We start from the raw sequence: 19,824 nt of genomic DNA, 5'->3' as shown, positions 1-19,824 counted from the left end.
TCCAATAAGCAGAAGAGCTGAGCTGGTACTGTGTGTGTGTGTGTGTGTGTGTGTGTGTGCGTGTGTGCCCAATAAGCTGATGGCGAGGAGACGGGTGGTAAAGCGACGTCTCAGTCTGGGAACTTATGAGGGGGTTGTCCCACAAAGAGTCTGGGGGCTGTAAAGATCATCTAGCCTGACCACGTGGCACTAATTGACATACACATACCCCACCACATGTCATTATAACATGTTTCCACTAACCCTGACCCCCCACTCTATTCTGCTGGCACAACACTGCAGCCGGAGTCATGGGAATGAAGACTTCCATGCTGTTGTTAACTGTTAGACACCTCAGGCTTCATCATCATTGAGGCACTACGGGCATGGGAGAGAGCACTGACATATTCACCCGAAGTAATGTGCGGGGCACAGAGGGCACGGAGTCAGGGGGCAGGGATACGAGTGGGAGGTATGAGAATGGACCAAGAACTTGTAAAATCTCTTTGGTCTTTGGCATGCATGTGTCAGCACACACACATAAACACGCATTTCCTAATGTCGCTTGGGGGGCCTCCTGCTACCACTGACTCACTTAACAAAGTAATAAAAATGGGCCATTTCAAATGGCTTGGATGACTCAAAGCTGATACGAAAGAATAAAGAATGACGAAAAAAACATTGTAGAATGAAAGGGAAGGACATATAGAGCACATTTATAGCAAAAGACTGGAGTATTTTGGAAAATACTGCATGATAAGAAATCACTCAAACTTTTTGATTATAGGTCTATGTTAGAGGGGCTATGTATATCTTTTGGACTAAGAGTTAAAAAGAAGTGTCTTTAAGTTGTAGTAAAAGCATCAAACAAAGGGAGGTGTTAAGGTCGACTTACAGAGAAGATGGCAATAAGGATGCCAACACCACAAAGCACGGCATCACTAATGGTGTCGCCCTCTTTTCGGGGGAAGCGGATGGACTCGTCCGAACAGTAAAACCCGCGCTGGTACGGCTTTATGGTGCTAGTCTCAATGATCAGGAAAGGCAGGCTAGCTACAAGAGACACAAGGAAAGAGGGGAGCAAAGAGAGAGAAAGACAGGAAGGGGGAGAGAAGAAAGAAAGCATAAAAGCACCAGGTCAGTCACACAGACATAAACAGAAGAGAACAGGGGAGCACAAGGAGCACGCTGGCACCGGAGGATCATGAGATATGGCAGAAGTGGGTGGGGCTTAAGGATGTCATGTATGGTCAGCTTAGCGAAGGAGTGATGATTCCAAAGTCAGATTCAACTGACAGCATAAATTACAAACTACAGAAATGTTACATCAGCTTCAGCTTTCCTGAACTTCACTAGATCTCATAGTAGGTCCGTCACTCCTTCACAGCCACCATCATGAACCACCAGCCCTCCCTGTTTCTGCCGTCAGTGTTCCCCAATACCGAGTGCTCTTTGTGTGTGTGGGAAGGGGGGGGACTTACGGACACCGCGGGCAGTGTCAACCCAACAGAAGTGAGCACTGAGGAGGGAACGGTGCTTTTCTTGTAGGGGTAGTTCAGGCTGGAGTCACTGCAGTAAAGACCCCTCTGGTATGGACGAATAGAGGTACGGTGCAGAACCAGGCTGGGCAGCATAGCTACACACACACATGAATGGATGTATAAACCCACGCACACAAACATACATAAGGATGACCGCCAGATACACCTAATACAGGGAATCATACTGCATCATATAGCTACTTACCCGTAAGCTGAAGAAAAAATATTGCATTAAGACACACATTAACAGACAAAGAACTTCTCAGGTGTGTGTGAGGTCATGCTATCATTGATCAGGCCATTTGCTCAGCAAACCCCCTCCTGCTGCTCCTGTTGACAATGTGACACTAGGCTATTAAGAATTCTAGTTTATTCTTTAGCATTAGGAGATGCCCCCTCCTGACAAAGTAAATACACACTGACGCTCAGGGCTAGAGGTCCATTATTGGAGACAAAAGAAACCCACCAACACGTGGACTATGTCAACACATTGTAAGGACTTCAGTGTAGTGGGTGCAGGAAAAGAGAGTGCCATTCCATGTAGAGTGTCAAAATGTCTGATAAAAACATTTGTTAAAGGAAAATTTCAACATTTAGGAAAATACACTTTTGGGCTTTGTTGCTGAGAGTTCGATGAGAAGATTGATACCACTAGTGATGTAAGTTTTCACCTCTAACTCAACGCAAAAAAGCATTGATACCATTTTCTAAGAGTGTTGTCAATCCTCTCATCAAACTCGGCAGGAAAGCACTTTGTCCAACTTCCTCAACAACACACTGGACAGTTGAAAGCAGTGCTAAAAGTTGGGTTGATCCAATTAATTTTGTTGTTTGCGTCTTTAACAACACATGCACACACACACACTCATTCACACCCACATTTTATTCTGAAAATAAATACACATCTCCAAATCAAAGTACTACAAATATAGGAGTGCAAACTCTGGCTGGGTCTTTCAAAGTTTTCCTGTAGGGATTTTAAAATGTGTGAATACCAAGAAAAACAAAACGAAGCCCACCCAACTATGGAACATATTTCACGAGAGAATGTTTGGCGTGTACGTACGACCGTAGTAGCTCATAAATAGAGGGAGCTCAAGACACGAAGGCGTCCTGAAGACTCACACACCAACATATATATTCAGCATTCAACTCCACTATTCCCGCATGCGGTTCATGTGGTTAGCTCACATCACAGGGATTTCTGACAGTCCAAAATCTACTCATGAATGCTCCTAGAACCGCAGCCATTGTCCCACCAGTGATGGGAGAGGGAGATCGTGTTACTGGTCTGTCGTGAAAAATACAGCACTCACCAGTAACCACTCCTTCTTGAAGACCACCAAACACATTTTCTTATGCATTCTTGTGGACACACACTCAAGGCTCTCACAGGCTCCTTAACATCCACACTGTGACATCTACTCCCACTTGAAAGAAGAAAGTGTTGTCTCAGGTGTAAATGAATCCATGTCCACACTAATTTGACTCAATATTTTTCTGAATTTTGTCCTTTTTGCATTAATATGTATGGGGTGGTGGTGGTTTTTGACCACAAAAAATTATAATATTGAAAGCTTGAAAGCTCCAATAAACTAAGCTTTTTTAAAACATGGAAAAACTATGGAAACTTTTGAGGTTCTGAATGAACTTTAATACTCCTTCAAACCTTCAACCCAACCTGAACGAGAAGACCTTACACTAAAGTGCTTGGAAAAGAACATGCTACATTTGACAATGACAGCCAGCCGTACAACATCTGCTGACAAAGATCATGTGATATGAGAGCAGAACGGCTGCTAAATTGACTTTGGGGTGAGAATGTAAAGCAATTGCATGAATCTTCTCGTGTGAAAATAACAAAACAATACTTCAAAAACAGCTGAGAGCCCCTAAAATGGTATTAAGAGTTTGAAGCATTTTTTTTTATTGTTTCATTGTAATCTAAGCCGGCTATTTCTCTCTCCAGTGGTTGGCAGAGGGCAGCAGATGGGATGGTCACTGAGGCAGACACCTGCACAAACAGGGTGCTGCGCCAGGACTCGACAGGCTGCTGGTGGGCCCACACAGGGCTGGGCCAGACTTTGGTGGTGTCTGAGAACCACACTGTCCACACAACAGGCAGGGTTAGCTTTGGGTGAGCCTGTTCACGCCGAATTAGGGGGGCAAGGCAGGGCAGGACAGGACAACTAAAGAGTAAATTCTGGTGCAGATATGCGTTTCTCTACACGTGAGTCTTTTAGCTCAATGCCCCAGTGAACTTCAATACCTTAAACACAGCAAGAACCCCCATGCGTTAAGTCTGTGCACAAAACGATTGCTGTTGGGTAAACACTCAGCTGGGGAAAACATTTTTTTCAGAAATCTGATCATGCTTTTTCTCCTGCCAATCTCTGCTCTGTTTTTCCATTTCCTCCTCCTTCTCCTCTCCTCTTTTTCTCCGTCTCTCCACTCTGGCCTACTTGTGGAGGGGGGATTCACATGCTAATGAGCAGAAGTGAAAGGAGAGGAGGTCACAGGCTTAACAGACATGGGAAGCACACACACAGACAAACACACACGCAAACTGGTACTTAAAGGCTAAACCGATCGGTGTACACCATGGGAAACTCAGGAGTTGACCAGCTGAGACAAAAAGGAAAGTGAGAGTGAACGATTGAGCACCTCAATACTATCTGTTGAGAATTTATGAAAGCCTCTCTGTCCACACGCTTCTTAAGCTGTTTTGTGCTGCCCCCCCCCGCGCCATCTCCCTGAAAACAGCCTGGTATGTGGGCATTCTCCTCATACCAAAGTCAGACCCTGAACCTCTTGGCACAAGCTAAAGCATACCCCAGCACTAACCTAAGAGCCCATCTGAGCCCCATCTGCAAACAGCAGTGTGAAGAAATATGACCTCTTTAATGGAAATGGGATAAAGAGCGAGTGACCTTCACAGGGTCCGCTGACCCAGAGAGAAGAGGAGAGAGATGGGGGAGTGTCAGGGAGAGATAAAAACAAGAAAGGGGAGAAAAAGAAAGAGGTGGGCTGGGCTATTGGCAAAGGCCTGTGGTGCGTCAGTGAATTAAAAAACAACTATTTTACAAGCTCTGTCATGAGGTCAGTAGCATTCAGTGATGCCTGAGATTCTCAAATCACCTGTACTGCTTGCAGACAGTCCTACTTTACTTCCAAAATACTGACACAGAGGAAAGTAAATGGTCAATTTTATAGTTATATCAGCCCGTTTTCACACTTTGTTTTTATGTCTGTGCCTTGCCAGATAAGTTCTGTGCTTTTAGAGCCAATGAGCCTTATGAACTATCAAGCCACTGAGTTGCTTTTAAACAGCACAAACAGGCGCCTGAGAATAACTGGTCTGAAAACCCCTCAATGGAGAGAAAGAGACAAAAAGTATGGAGAAAAAAACACACATCCTAAGTGGGTGGTTTGGCGAGTTTGGGGAACAGTTCTATTTGTCTTATCAGATCCCGTCATGCATTTCTCTCTTTCAGTCTATGAGGAGAACGACTGCAAGCCACTAAAGACTACTTACCACAGGTCAGATAGAGAGGGAGAGAGCTATTTCTCTGGCTGGTTGAATCAGTGTTTATATGCAGAGGTCATAGCAAGGCTTTTGTGTATATGTGTGCGTATGTGCTGTACTTATTTTCCATCCATAAATCCACTCACATGTTCACGCTCCACTGCGTGTTAGAAATCACGGCACAAAAGTATGTTCGTGTGTGTTTATATATGGTATGTGTGCACATGCTTGTAAGTTTAAGTTCATATATCTACCTTGCTGTGTGTGTGTGAGTTTGTGTGTTAATACACACATTTGTGTGAGAGAGATTACACAGCCGGAGCCTGTTTCATTGGCTTAGGAGTTAAATTTGGTATAGCGAGTTAGCGCTTAGATTAGCAGTACTAACACGACTAAGTCTGTTTTTCACATTTCCTTCAGATATAAGGGACGGAAATATGTTGCTTTTAACAGTTCACTACACAGTTAGAACTTGCATTTTGATGTATTTCAACAGTCCTCATTAATATTAATTAATTGATAATTATTCCTCTGTCCTGCCGGTTAAGGATCAGCAAGGTCCTATTATTTTCGCTCGTCTTAAGACTGATTGTACTTGCCAAAAAAGGACACAATAACTATTCTTAAGGCAGCTAAAGCTCTGTATTGCTCAAAAGGTTAATTCCACCTGACATGGCACTAATTTCCCTGTAGAGCAACACCTGCGTGTCTGCTGAGACTATAGTGGTGAGCTTCTCCCACTCTCATGACTCTCTCACCCTTCTGGGTCTCTATTGACATTTTAATGGGCTTTCATGGCTTTCGGGAGCAGAATTAGAATGATATCGTTATTATAGTGAGCGAGCTGGGGTGTCAGCAGTGTGTGTGAGAGGTGAATGGGAGGCGGAGCTGAGCAAAGGAAGAGGTATTGTGGTCTGCTCTAATGGAGGATTTCCTCCTCCTGTCTCTCAAATAAACCATGTGACCCGTCCTGACAAGGAGTGGAACCAAGAATTCAGAGGAAGGTTAGAGAGGGCGGAGGCTGGGAGGGGGGCTAGACTCCAAGGACTAACCAGTCAATCAATCAGACTTTGTCTTCTCGTCTTCTATGATTTTTCTCACTGCTTTTCAACACATCAGATCAGTCAGAGTGCAGAGTATGTCTCTTTATCAAACCTCAATGCTCTTTGTTGTCTACGGAAACTTTTATTTTCGTGTCTGTGGCATGAGAATAAAAAAAACAAAGACTTTTTCGAGACAACAGTTTGAGCTCAGGAAAGTTGTATGGGGCAACTTTTTTCTGTTTTACTATTTTCTTAAAGACTTTTACTTATAGAATATAGATGATTCATAAAAATAAAAGAAATCAACAGATTAAACAACAAAAAATATTGCCCTATTTGCTTGTGTTGGACCAAATACAAAAAAGTATGTATAAAAATGTATTCTAATCTTTTAATCCATTTACATAACAATTAATCTCAGGGAACTGACACTTCTCATCACAAACTAATAAACAACCTGATCTATGCCTGTGGGTTGTTATCTACAGATCTGTTACCTTTACTTGTCTATTTCAGGCCAATCCCAGTCTCTTGAGGAAACTTCTGACATACTGCTATCAGTTAAAGCTCCACACACGCCCTGCAACATAACCTATGTTGCTATAGGACACTCTAAAGTGGCCTACATTGCTAAAAAGAAGTGTAGATAGTTGCGGTTATTTAATATGTGTGTGACTCTGTGTGTGTGTGTGTGTGTGTGAAGAGAAACACACTGAGTGTCTTTGTTCAATTAGTTAGACCTCTAGTCCATTCATTTGGATAAATGTCCTCTTCTAGCAACAGTGCAATCACAGCGTGTGTGTGCAATCTCAAGAGGATGTATGTGTGCCATTATGTAATAAATATTAGCCGTGTGTGTATGAACTGCGAGAGAGTCTGTGCTGATAATGTCTATCTGATAAAACAAGGGAGCAGAGAGTGCCAGGTCCACTTGTTGGTGCACATTGTTCTGCCAAAATGAAGAGGCAGGTGAGCAGGCAAAGTGGCAAGAGCATATGGGTAGAATGATTTCGGGTAGTATGTATGGAGCATATATTGTACATATGCTATATGTCAATAAACCAAATCTTAATGTATTATATCAACAGTAACTCCTCTAAATGTAATTTCCTCCTCATCCTTAACATATACCTTAACATTTAGAGAGGGAACAAACTAATCAGCATTCAACTAAAATTGTGAAAAGTTAAAGTTGTGAGGGTTTTTAAAATGCGGCCTGCCAAGCAGATGCCATGGATGTTTTGAAATTTGTCACACATCCAACACTACACAGTGCTGAAAGCCCACACATTTAACTTCATCTTCAGGTCACTAAAGCTATGAGCGTGAGAATGTGTGGCCTTCCAGACATTTGGGAACAGAGTGCACAGGTTAGCTAAGGTTCAAGACAGACCCTGGAAGTAGCTACAGGGCCAAGGGTCAAAGGTGAGGGATGTGACATAGATCTAGGATCATACTGTAACACACAAGAACAGGGCACGCATGTCACTGAAACACTGCCCATTATATCTGTGAGAGTGTGTGCCTGTGTGTGGCTATGTGGGTGTTAAAGTGGATTACTGTGGTTCCACTGGCAACTCCAGCAAAGCCTTTCTCAAACATTTTAAGTTGTCGACCACAAAGGGCTTTAAAAATGCTTTCGCACTCCAAATAAACAAACTCTGCTCCATAAAAACCACCCAGGCTTTATCCATATACGCGCAATGGCTAGGAAACATACATTCATAAACACACACATGAACATACACATACGTACACTGATACAGATGTTTGGCCCGAGATATAAGTTCTTTGTTTCCACAAGCTGCTGATGTGTCTCACGCATATACAAAGCTCACAAATACACACACACACGCACACAGGAGTGGCTGAGGTCAGCAGAGTGGTGTGCAGAGTGAATCCCTGTCCTTTTTCCCCCTCTGTGTGAATGCTGCAGTGACCGGGGGGCCTCGGGCTAAAGCATGTGCTTACTCAGAGAGATTTTATTCACAGGAATAAATGCCTTTTACACACAGGCATCCGTTGGGACACTCTCTAGGGGACTTTTAGCAGCAGGCACCTGCGAGGGCAGCTTCTGAATGCTGTTGCTGGCTCCATGTTGCTGTTGGCTTGTAGGCACATTTGAGGAGATGTTGGATTCAACAGTGTTTTTTGGGAAATCAACTCTGGTCTACATTAGCATGTAGAGGAGGCAAGTGGATATTTATAATGTGTTTTAAAAAGATCAGTTACAACCCATCAAGACATTCCTAATGCTCGGCCACAGTTTAGAGAGGAGGACGAACGTACAGCTGCTCGAATGAGGGGAAACTTGATCAGTGCCCAGAGGCCAGATCAGGCTACTTGGCTGGTTGGTTGGGTGGCTGGCTGGGCGTTTCTCTGTTGTTGCCATAATGGCATTATTACCCCCTGGGACAAAAGCCTGGCTGTGGAGAAGAGGGCCGTGGAGTCTTTGAAACCTGACGCCTCTGTCTGGATAATGCTCCCTAAACTTCTCTCCCTACTTTCCTCTCTTTCTTGCACTCCTTCCCCTCATTTACTCCTTAAATATCCTGCTCAACACTGCAAAAATCACAAAAATCGTCTGTGTTTATCCAAAGACAATAGATGTTAAATTGGAGCCCCAGTGTGAATGTTCTGCATGATGTTTTGTAGTATTGCGAGGAGCCTCTTTCTCTGTATGTAAACAGGATAGGGCTCAGTGGCTGCAGCACAGATAAGGCCAGCGCCAATAAAGATGCTGAGCTGCTTACTACAACAGCACTGGCCACAGCTGAGAAGATAAGCACTACAGCCCACAATCCAGTCAACAATACTGCTAGAAACAGAAACAGCCATAAACCACTGACAGATAATCAAGTGGACTTGAGTGCCCAGAGAGGAGGGTCTCTCACTCTCTCATCCCTACCTCATTCACTTTTTCCCTCCCTCCATTTTATCCTCCTTCTGTCTGCCACTGGCCTATTGGTCCTTGTTAACGAAACAAAGAGCACTGAGATGCATCAAAAGGGGCATTGTTCTCAGTGAAACAGTGAAATCTCCCTGACCCCCAACCCCCCAATCTCTGGATGCGCACAGCATGTGCATACACACAAATACAGAGGATTGTAGTGGGCAATGTAGTAAGAGAAAGTGACAGACAGAGGGGCCTGTGTCACAGCAGGGAGGAGGCCCAGGCGAGGACAGTGTGCTGTAACAGAGAGATGTAATGAGGCCTACAGCTCTCAGCCTGCTGGCTATGATGAAGCACTGCTTTATAAGATCATCTGCTGGCTCTGCTCTCATTTACATTAAAGTGATAGTAGAACTGTTTGTTGTTTAAGCTGCAGATCCCACGTTAATAAGTAGAACTGCATGTAAGATAACCAGCTTTTAAGAGTAAATTTCAAGCACTTTCAAGATACCTAAAACCAAAAATCTTCAAGTCTTTAAGTCATATTTAAATTGTTACTATAAATGCAATGCAAAAAATACATTTTATAAAATTCCTTTATACCCATAGCAATCAATTTAGACTGTCACTATTTTACCAGATATCAACTTTGTAGGTTTTGATCAGATTTGATCAGACTTTTAACTTTTAAGAAGAACCTTGATCCTAGAAAGATGAACCTCAGAATTGTTTTTTTCATGAGTGTAACGGACAGTCAGGCGTTTATGAAACATCTCAATGCCCACACACAGATTCCACAAAATATTCATTTACAACACCAGCATAAAACAAGCTTAAACACATGCAAGAATGACTAATAACAAAGGTTTATGGTAGGGTCCAGCCCAGTAATCCTGATTTATCTAAATAACCGGTTTGAGGGTATAATTATAGATAAGAGAGTGGAGATAGACAGGCGAGGCAGAAGCTTTACTGCGCTATTGTTGTCAAAGGGTAAACTACAAGCTGTTGTTCATCTATTGTCAAAGTTTAGTCTTTTATTGTGCAATTGAATTGTTTGCTAAGATGGAGGCATTGCGGAGGAGACTTAAAAGAGATGAATGTGTCTGGTTTGTATACCAGCATAAAGAGACACAGTCACATCAGTCAACCTGATGCCTTTGGCTAGCCCAGGGGAACCACATGGAACACACACAAACATGCACACACACAAATGGAGTCACAGATGCCTCACACATGCTACCCACCCACACATTGCAGACATAAGCATATACATACACAGACTCCTTCGGGCCATAGAGTCAATCTAATGACAACTCTGAGCACTCCCTCTCCCATATAAACCCCCAGGGGACACACATGCACACGCACACACCCACACACCTCTAATCGCAGTTCTGCACAGACACAAACCCCAAGGGTTTGTCATTTAACTCTTGCACCAGCAGAAACCAGCCACATGTCACAATGACGCCGGGCTGAAAATGTTTGGCCACAATATCACCACAAACCTCCATCACAACACATACAAAAATATACATCTACGCAAAAATGCACACTTAAAATTACATACATTCTTCAAGGACTAGTAGCCCTATGGCTACGACTGAACATCTGCTGATCTTTATCTTATTACATAATACAGTGATGGTCATCTGCCAGAGGACACCCATCACCTTCTAAAGAGCCCTAACCTCGCCTTGTCCTGCAGCCACTACATATACAACATACACAACATAACCCACCACAGGCCACCACTACAGCTACAGATAGCACAAGGGGATACATACAGTGATGTAATCTCACTGTAAATACCATATCAGACTATTGTCAGAGCTGAAACTTGAGACTGATGTCACATAATACTCTGTGCGTGTCCATTCAATGTCCAGGAAATGTCATACAGAGCGCTTTAGGCACTCCGCCGCAGTCCTATATGAGTCTATTTTCTGCCTGACCTTTGACCTTATTTGACAAACAGAACAATAGATTTACGAGGAGCATCAACAGTGGAACTGAAACACATAGTAAACTTTAATACATTTCTTCCGTAAATACAAATGGTCCTTCTGGGAGCTTGTGACAGGAAAGCCTAATGGCAACTAGTAGAAAGTTATCTATTATGTTTACTTTGAGTTACAACACTCAAATTGGTGAGGCTTGACATGTCAGACTTCATGGAGAGAACAGCACATTGCCATTTTCCCCCACTTATTCCCACCTCTCTTTTACTCTTTGGGCATCTATATCTAGCCAGGTAGTCCAAAGCACTCCTCTTCTCAGTCAGCCCCTGAACAGACAGACTGACAATATTTGCCCTTAGATTAAGGTCAGCAACTTTGGACTGGAGCCTGTGTTTGGGTTTGTGTGTGAAGGCCTCCCACTTGTTTGATTACAGTTTTCTACTAAAGATTAGGCAAAAACTACTTGTGTTTTTTTGTCAGATAGATTAGTTTCTGAGATATGGTTTTATATTTACTCAACTTCAATAACACATACACAAAACTAAACTAACCACATCCTAATGTGTTTAATATCAAAACCCATGATCTTTCATGCCATGTCTCTCCATTAGTGCAAAACCAGTTAAGAAGAGGGGAGACACGCTTAAATGGAGAGGGAGCAGGAAGGGAAAGGAAGGGGGAAAAGAATGGAAATGGGCAGTGAGGCAAAAAAAAAAAATGGACAGGATTTCATTTCACAACCACACCTACCTCCGACCGACACTACCTTTCCGTTTCCCACCCTTTCCTGAGCACCACTATGCACACACACACACACACACACACACATCATGCCCCCTGGTTCACACACTCCCAAAATTGCACCAGATGTCACATCAAGAGTCTTTGGCCACGGCACTACAGCCAGATGAAGAATTTGAGAAATTCTGGAAAATATTTGTAGAGCGGCTCAGGATTGAAGTGGCTGAGGCCTGGAGAGGTAGAGGTTAAACCTCTCCAGCTTTAATGAGGGGCTGTGTGACTGACTGCTGTAATGCTATAGCAGCTAATGGGGAGGCAGGAGTTGGGTGTACAGCCATATAGGGTTAATGCTCCAGGGCCAGTTATGAAGCTGATTCCCCGGGGCCAAAAGGTTACACTCCTCCCTGCTGCTAATAACATCTCCACGTCTGTCACTCGTGGAAAATCTCGTCACCAAACACCTGAGTGTATCACAGATCAAAACCGATAGCAAGAAATCTGAGATGCTGATGGAAAAAAATATATATATGAGTGACTGGTCACCAAAGCAACATCCAGACAGACTTCATACAGGACTGAAAGTCAGCCAAGCCAAACCTGGCCAATCCATGTTTATATTCTGCAAAAAGGCCCCTGCAGCTCAAACTCTGAATAGCTTCCAAACCCAGACAGACACTAATGTATGCGCCCAAGCAAACACACAATGCATAATCTCCTTTGCATTGTGTAAAACTTAATCTGGGTTTAGGTGAGGCTACTTTTAGAGGTACGGTTTCCTGGGAGCTCAACTGGGTGTCAATGTGTTTTCACAATAAACATCCCATTTAAAATGGATGATAGTAGCCTACAAGACAGCATATAGCCATGTTCATGAGTGCATGTGAGACAGAGAAAATGAGAAGAATGAAATTCTGCAGTCTGCGGTGGCGTTTGTGTATTTATAGGGAGTGTATGGCGTTTGTGTGTGCTCCTTATAGCATCGCTAAATCAACTCTGCTGCTCAGTGAGAGTGGAACCGGAGCCAAAGTGAAATCAGCAGATGATTCTTGTGCTCAGCTGCCAAAACTGTACACTGTAACTCTGGTCTCAGCAGCTGAGTTCTGTGTGTGTGTGTGTGTGTGTGTGTATACATTTTCATTACCATTCTGATCCTGTTGTGTTTATGCATGATTAGAGTTGATTAGCAGAGGCAACACAAAGAAAGAACCATTTTTTTTAGTTTGTACACATGTGTCGGTGTGTGTGATTATAGATGGCCTCAGATGGCCTTTATGCAAACAGAACAATTAGCAGTGCCTGAGGGTGTGTGACAACCTATAGGAAGGTGTCACTGCATAGACTGTGTGTGTAGCACCAGCTGGCAGATAGGAGCTAATTAAAGGTAATGAGATTTTTATGCATTAACTAGCTGTATAGTGTACACCACCTTGTTCTGATACGCACACAGAGCAAAAACCTATTCAAGATCAGACATTCTTCTGAGCCCTCCACACACCCACATTCCTCGTTCCTCATTCAGGACCCCCTGATAACCCCCCTTTCTCCTGGTCTTTATTCTTCTCTCTTTTAACTCCCCTGTCCCTCCACCCACTGAACCCCCAATGTGTAACCCCCCCAAAACCACTAAAGTGGGCCAACCAATCATCAATGAGCAGCCAGATTGTGTTTAGCATGACAAAGGAGAATCTGTGTGACCATTTGTGTGTTTACATGCATATGTGTGTTTGTGTGTGTGTGCGTGTTATCCTAACATGGCAAAGAGGAGCCGACTGTAGAATCTTTACCAGTGAAGGAAGTTGGTTTATTCAGGAAATTCACTCCACATGTGCTCAAAGCTCATCTACATGTATATGGGTGCAGATGAAACAGTGTATCTCTCTCTGAGGTTCTTTAATAAGCAAAACCAATATAAACCCACTGGAAAACTCTGTGTCTGTCAAGCAGATCTGTTTCGACTACAGAGCACTTAAGAGAATGTGGAGTTAATCTGCACCATTTGTAACATCCTGGGTAATAAAATCCTGTTCCTGTGTGGCGATGTTGCATATTTTGTTACTACCGTTGATGCTTCAGTTTCTCCATATAAAACTGTTGGTGTGGCTCCCACCTGCTCCTCTAATGCCTGGTCAGCCACGCGTCCCGCCTCTCCATCTCCCTCTGTTAGATTGGAGAGGCATTCCCTTGCCACAACACATGCTTAAGCAATTATTCCACACAGTCCCCTGGACAGAGAGGGAGAAGTAGGGCAAGATAGAAAGCTACAGAGAGAGAGAGGGAGAGAGAAAGTAATTTGAAGTGGAGTGATCAGGGGCAGCTGGCCAGGGATTTGCAGGGTTCTGGGAGAGAATGTGTAGAAGTTACAGCGCAACTCCCATAATCCTTTTCTAAAAGAGAGAAAGGAGAGACGGAGGGATTGAAAACAGAGAGAAGAGAAAGGGGGGCCACTGGAGCTTGAAACTAAAAGGACTGGGCTACAGTGACAACAGCCAAAAACAAACCAGCTATCAAAGCAACACACACACACACACACTGAATCTGGATGGGACACCAGCGGAATAACAAGTTAGGACTAACACACAAACTCTACATTACGAACAATTTGCCTGTTGGAGCAAATCAGAGCAGTAAAGACCCCAAACGTCGCCTCCGCTTCGGTGACAGTTTCATCAGCTATGAATCAATACCTTAATTACGCTTCGATTTTTACTTGCATCTCTATGTATGGGTGGCTCCAGCTGGAATGGCACTTCTGGAGGTTTGGGGTCAGACGAACAAGGTTATGAGGGCACAGGAGGGCTGTCACAGGCTATTTAAAGGGCAGTAAAAGGGCAGGTTACAACACTTCAAAACATTTATGCCCTAGGCATGTTGGCAGGCAGCAGGAGCATCAACTGATAGGGTCCAAGTGATGCTCTGTGGACTTTGAGATGATCAATAATATTGTATTTTTTTTATCTTGCTGTCTCAGCTGAGAGTCACCATGGCAGTCAGACAGCACACGTTTTTCTTGTATGCATACATTTATGAATGTGCTCATAAACATGTCTGTGTTTATTCTATAAACTGTATTTGTTTTCTAACATGAAAGCCTGAACCTTTGAGTGCGGTCAGTTTTTTATTCCGCGCTTCTTCCCCCGGCATGGCGTTGGAGCTGGATGATAAGGGGATGTCTGATGATTAAGTTGTCTTGTGGCCGCAGATAACTGGCAGTACTTTTAAAACGATAAGGCTTTTATTGCCGGACAATTAGAATGCGCGGGTCCTGTTTAATGTATTTATTGTTTCTGCTCTTCGTGTGAGTTTAAAGTGGCCTGTGGTCCAAATCAGCTGATGTGCGCCAAAAAAAAAAGTAAACAATTCAAATTATAACAGAGGCGAATAAACAGCCTCAACCTGATCATAAACTTACCAAGTAGAAGACAGATGATGTCCAGCGCTATGAGCAGCTTCTTCTTACTGTTGTCAACACCGTTGTTGTTGTTTAACGTAGAGGTTCCTCCGTTCCTTGTCTCTTGGGCCATTGCTTTCTCATACATGTACTTTTGCATTTGAGAACTCCCCGTTTCAGCTCAAAATCCCACACCACGCGTTAGGTGAAGAAACTCTGTCAGGCTCTCAAGTCCTTCAAAGAAATGTCATGCAATTCAGAGGGAGACAAAACTTCCCAACTCGGAGGTCTCGTAAAGTTTCAAAACTGCTGATGTCTCGTACTTTTAGTTTAAAAAAAATAAAAAAATATATATGAGTATTAGTATCTGGTGAACGGACCCGCGCCACGGACTCAAGAAAGAACAGTTGGCTGCGCTCGAAATGAATGGAAAGCCCGCTCCCCTTTATCGCTCCTGTTTCAAACACTTGAAGTGAGTGAGAATTGCGCTGCGCACCGACAGCCGCTCTTGTTATATCAATCCTTCTTCTTCTCCTCCTCCTCCCCCTGCTCTCTTCCAGTTCCCCCAGCAGCTTCAAGGCTCAGCCCTCTTCTCTCTGCTAGCGGTGGGTAATCACCTCCATCCCTGCATGGAAAACTTTCTCAGACTGGAGACCAGGAGGGGGGGTCAAAGAGCAGCGCGGATGCACAGCGCCCCCAGCGGGTCAGCGAGGTACGACATGCGCACTAGAGCGATAGCGGCTCAGTGGTCGTGTTATTGGAAACGGGGAGCTGCTCTCTTCATCCTCAGAATAATTAAAGCAATTCCTTATTTTCCAGTAGGCCTGTGTTTCTTCGGGTAATGTTTATGTTGTAATCCCATATGGAAAAAAAACTATACATTTTGGCCATTTAATAATATTACATATATTATAAAGTAATATTTAATTCGCCATTACATCCTAAACAAGACGAAAAACAAGAAGATTATGTGTGTACTATATTGAATTCGTTTTCTGGGGAAATGTGTAATGGGGACTCGCTGAATAGGAAAAGGACAAAAACAAACCTTTTCATCTATTTAATCAACATTTTGTATTTCAACAATACAAATGTACCAGTGGAAAGTCTCATCTGAGTCCAACCAGGCACACACTATCCGTTTCTGTTTCTTAAAAGGTATGGGAATTGGTGCTTATATTCTAACTTCGATAAACACCAGCTCCACAAATGCTTTCCTATTTGAGAGAGGGCTCAAGCCATATGCACATGACAGGAGCAGCAGCAGTTCTACGCAGTGGTGTAGTGCAGAGGGTACGCACATTTCTTTGTTCAGTAAGCATTGGGTAATACCCAACCCTTGAATCCCTCTGATGCCATCATTTAGCAGGTGTTCTGCAAGATGTTTTTCTTTTTCCTAGGATCGGCGAAGGCATCACACCAGTTTTTATTGACTGGATGGAGGAAAAATAACTTAAACTTAAAGTACACTAATTTATATAAGTTAATTCTCAGTATTGACTTACGAAAGTCGTGCACCCTTTAAATGGGGCACTGGCTAATAATGCATATACTGCTGAACTCAAGCAGCAGAGGTTAACGACGAATGTGCAAACCAGGCTACTATGGAAACGTGTTGGGTTACACTAAATATAGTCTTACATGTCATTGTTTGTAACAGGGCGTTTATCCCTTACTGGACAGGCCGCTTAAAAACTAATTTGAGCATAAATGAAAAGAATACCAACTTCTCCAGGCACCACTCCACTGGTTCCAAGAGTCACACTAAATCTGGATACATTGAACGTGCACTGCCACCTAGTGGTTAAATGTAAACGACTCGCCTCAATGTTGTTTGCAACACACCTTTCCCCTCACTTTTCCGACCATTGTTTTAACAGCCCATACTGTTCCAGATGATTACCAACAATCTGAGGCTTTTAAATAAAATCTGAGTTGTTGGTTTTTGAAACATCTGAGACTTAAATGGTAGAGATTGGGGGCCAACAAAATAATAATAATAATAATTAATATGACCGTCATATGACCTCAGGGAGGACATGAACAAGATGGGATCCACCTATTTGTGAGAATAACAATGACAATATGACTGACCTTACAGACCTGCTTGATAGTCCACAAACATACAGGGAACACTAATCAATGCTGACCTACAGTACAAACCCAAAACAAAGACACACAGCAGTGACTAAAGCATGCATTGGTCTTCTGTTAACATTTCGTTTATTATCACATATAGCAGACATATATATTAGGCTGTATAACCCAAACATATCAGTAAATGCATTGATTGTGTTGCTCACTACTCCAGAGGCAGATTGTTTTACATTAAAATAAATGCTTTAATACTACACAAACAGCATCCAGTCCAAATGATTTCCAATGCACACTGGTCCTTAAAGGCAACTGATTTATAATGTGCCACCTTACACAATCTCAGTCGCTTAGTAGGGTTACACTGGGCTGTCCAGTAGACCTCTCGTAGGTATCTCGGTAGGTAATTGACTGGGGTGCTAAACTCGCCACTACACCGGGTCGGTGGGAGATGCACACTGTACGGGGGTATACTGGGCTGCTGGAGGGATAACACCTCTTGGAGGGGATAATGCCTTGTAATGCCCCACAAGCTACGCTTTGCGACAGATGTCTGTCCTCGGAATAGCAATTCCATGTTTCTGCTAGTGTTCCCTGTGAGCCTTACAGTGCGCGGTGGTTCTCCCCTTCCTCGCAGTGGGAGAGGCGACGCGCCCCGCCCCTCCGCGCAGAGCCCCAACGGGCAGGCAGCACACCCACCACACCGAGCCAGCCCAGCCGTCGGTAACGGAGAAGATGGCAGAGCGGCAACAACAGAAACACGAAGGCAGGGTAAAGATCGGCCATTACATCCTCGGCGACACGCTCGGAGTGGGAACATTCGGGAAAGTGAAGAGTTAAGTGATGCTTTTGTGTCGTACCGAGTTTAATGTGTATGTTTGCGCCTTTCTGTTAGAGTAATATGAAGTATTCTGCGCCCACCCCCCGCTTCAACTGACAGCGTCGAACGTACCGGTGGTCAGTGAGCAGTTAGCGTAGCTGGTCGGTTTAACGGTTGCGACAGAAGGGATTTAAAGCGTAAATGCGTTCTGAGAATCTGCTCGCTTGAAAGTCAAATTCTTTCACCGAAGCCGCTGTGTGTACGTTAGCTACTGTTATCAGCTATGGCAGGTGTAATTACCTGGAGGACAACAGCTACAAGGAGGTGCACAGTCATACTCACATTATTACCGTTTAACGTTAAACAATGAGAGAGTTTGTAGGTTTATTTGCCCCGTCTTGCAGTAAAGGACGTACGTAAAGCTTACAGCAGCATCTGAGCTTAATGTTCTTAAGTTAAGTGACAAAATGTTTCTAAACGCCGGGGCTGTTCTGATATTATCCTAATGTCAGCCAGTGGCGGCCTGTTGAGTCGGAAACATGCTTTACAGGAGTAAAGTTTTACTGAAGAGGCCTAACAAAGGATATTATTTGAGTTTTTTTAGCTAGTTTGCGGGCACTCTGCATGACCTTGTGAGCTATAACTTGTCGCTCTCACCGCCTGTTTCTTGTGTGCGCAGTTTGAGGGATGTGTTAGCTTAACGGGGGTAAACCCACCTGGAGTCATGGCTGCTTATCTAACGCGTTCATCATATTGTTTTTATACCGAACTGAATCAAATGTGTGTCTTAGGGTACTCCCTAGGTGGGAGTTGGACCAGTTCATCCAGCCTTCTACCTTTTAATGCTTCATAACTCATGTTTGTAGTGAAACTGTGAGTAGGGGTTGGCAGCTACAGTAACAACATGGCTTCAGGGCCTCATGCAGGCTGATAGTTGCCAGAAAATAATGGCTATAGAAGGCCAAAAACCTGTAATAATAATAATAATAATAAATTACTGTTTTGTTGAAGCCTGCCATGCAACAGATATCCAAATCAAACCTTAACCCATTAGTGCCTCTCTTTGGGCATCTGTATATCTCATGCCTAACTGCCTGTGCTGTGTATGAGCCCTTACTATTACTATCTGTGTGCTGTATCTGCTTCATATCTGTATTCTTTTGTTTTCAGTCGGCGAGCACCAGCTGACAGGCCATAAAGTGGCTGTAAAGATCCTAAACAGACAAAAGATCCGCAGTCTCGATGTTGTTGGGAAGATCAAACGAGAGATCCAGAATCTCAAACTGTTCAGACACCCACACATTATCAAGCTGTAAGTGGGGAAAGACGACACATCCTTCTGTCAGATTTTAAGACTCTGAGTGTTGACAGACGATAGAGAGATAACTGAGCTCTGTCAAATTAGTGGCTGTTGTAATGTGGGCCTTTTGCTATGTTCTGTTCCCTCAGTCTGTGTTGTGGCATGCTTTGCTTGTTCCTGTTTGTTTACTACAGCTGGGCCGTAGTGAGCATGCCCGCAGGGCTCCCAGGAGGTGGAACACACAAACATACCAGTACACACACACACACACACGAGCTTGGACCTAGATAAAGAAATCTGTTCTGGTTAGTAGGAAATCTCCAGTCAAGACGATAGAAGTCGCTGTACATGACTAAATCCTTGTCCTCGTCCAGGTGTCTTGGCTCATCTTGATGTTTTCTTTGACCATGTGTTCCTTCTCTCTCTTTCTGTCTGTCTCCCGGTCTCTTTTCTCATTGTCAGTCCATGTCTCTCTGTGTCTCTCAACAATCTCTGTGTTATTTTTAGGCCAGGGTTAGGGTTAGTCCACTGTAAG

General features: G+C 43.6%; 2 protein-coding genes across 3 annotated transcripts in view; one reads left to right on the top strand and one right to left on the bottom strand.

Annotated features, from left to right (window-relative positions):
• The window catches only part of plpp3 (phospholipid phosphatase 3), a 29,099-nt gene extending 13,864 nt beyond the window's left edge, over positions 1–15,235 (bottom strand). Inside the window, exons 1-2 of one of the 2 annotated variants that reach the window (XM_035652907.1) lie at positions 15,097–15,235; positions 875–1,032 (exon numbers count right to left, since the gene is read on the bottom strand). In XM_035652907.1, coding sequence (XP_035508800.1) covers positions 875–1,032; positions 15,097–15,235 — 297 coding nt within the window. Of the gene's footprint in view, positions 1–874; positions 1,033–1,460; positions 1,616–15,096 lie in introns of both variants that reach the window. The other variant, XM_035652908.1, reaches the window with a different exon arrangement.
• A 2,606-nt stretch (positions 15,236–17,841) lies between these two features.
• Positions 17,842–19,824, top strand: part of prkaa2 (protein kinase, AMP-activated, alpha 2 catalytic subunit) — an 11,077-nt gene continuing 9,094 nt past the window's right edge. The window contains exons 1-2 of the mRNA XM_035652905.1: positions 17,842–18,004; positions 19,160–19,301. Coding sequence (XP_035508798.1) covers positions 17,905–18,004; positions 19,160–19,301 — 242 coding nt within the window. The 5' untranslated portion in view covers positions 17,842–17,904. The remainder of the gene's footprint in view (positions 18,005–19,159; positions 19,302–19,824) is intronic.

This window comes from Morone saxatilis, unplaced genomic scaffold, assembly GCF_004916995.1.
Source record: "Morone saxatilis isolate NCDOM2014 unplaced genomic scaffold, NCSU_SB_2.0 Contig12, whole genome shotgun sequence".
NCBI lineage: Eukaryota > Metazoa > Chordata > Actinopteri > Moronidae > Morone > Morone saxatilis.
This window is presented reverse-complemented; position numbering and strand designations above follow the sequence as displayed.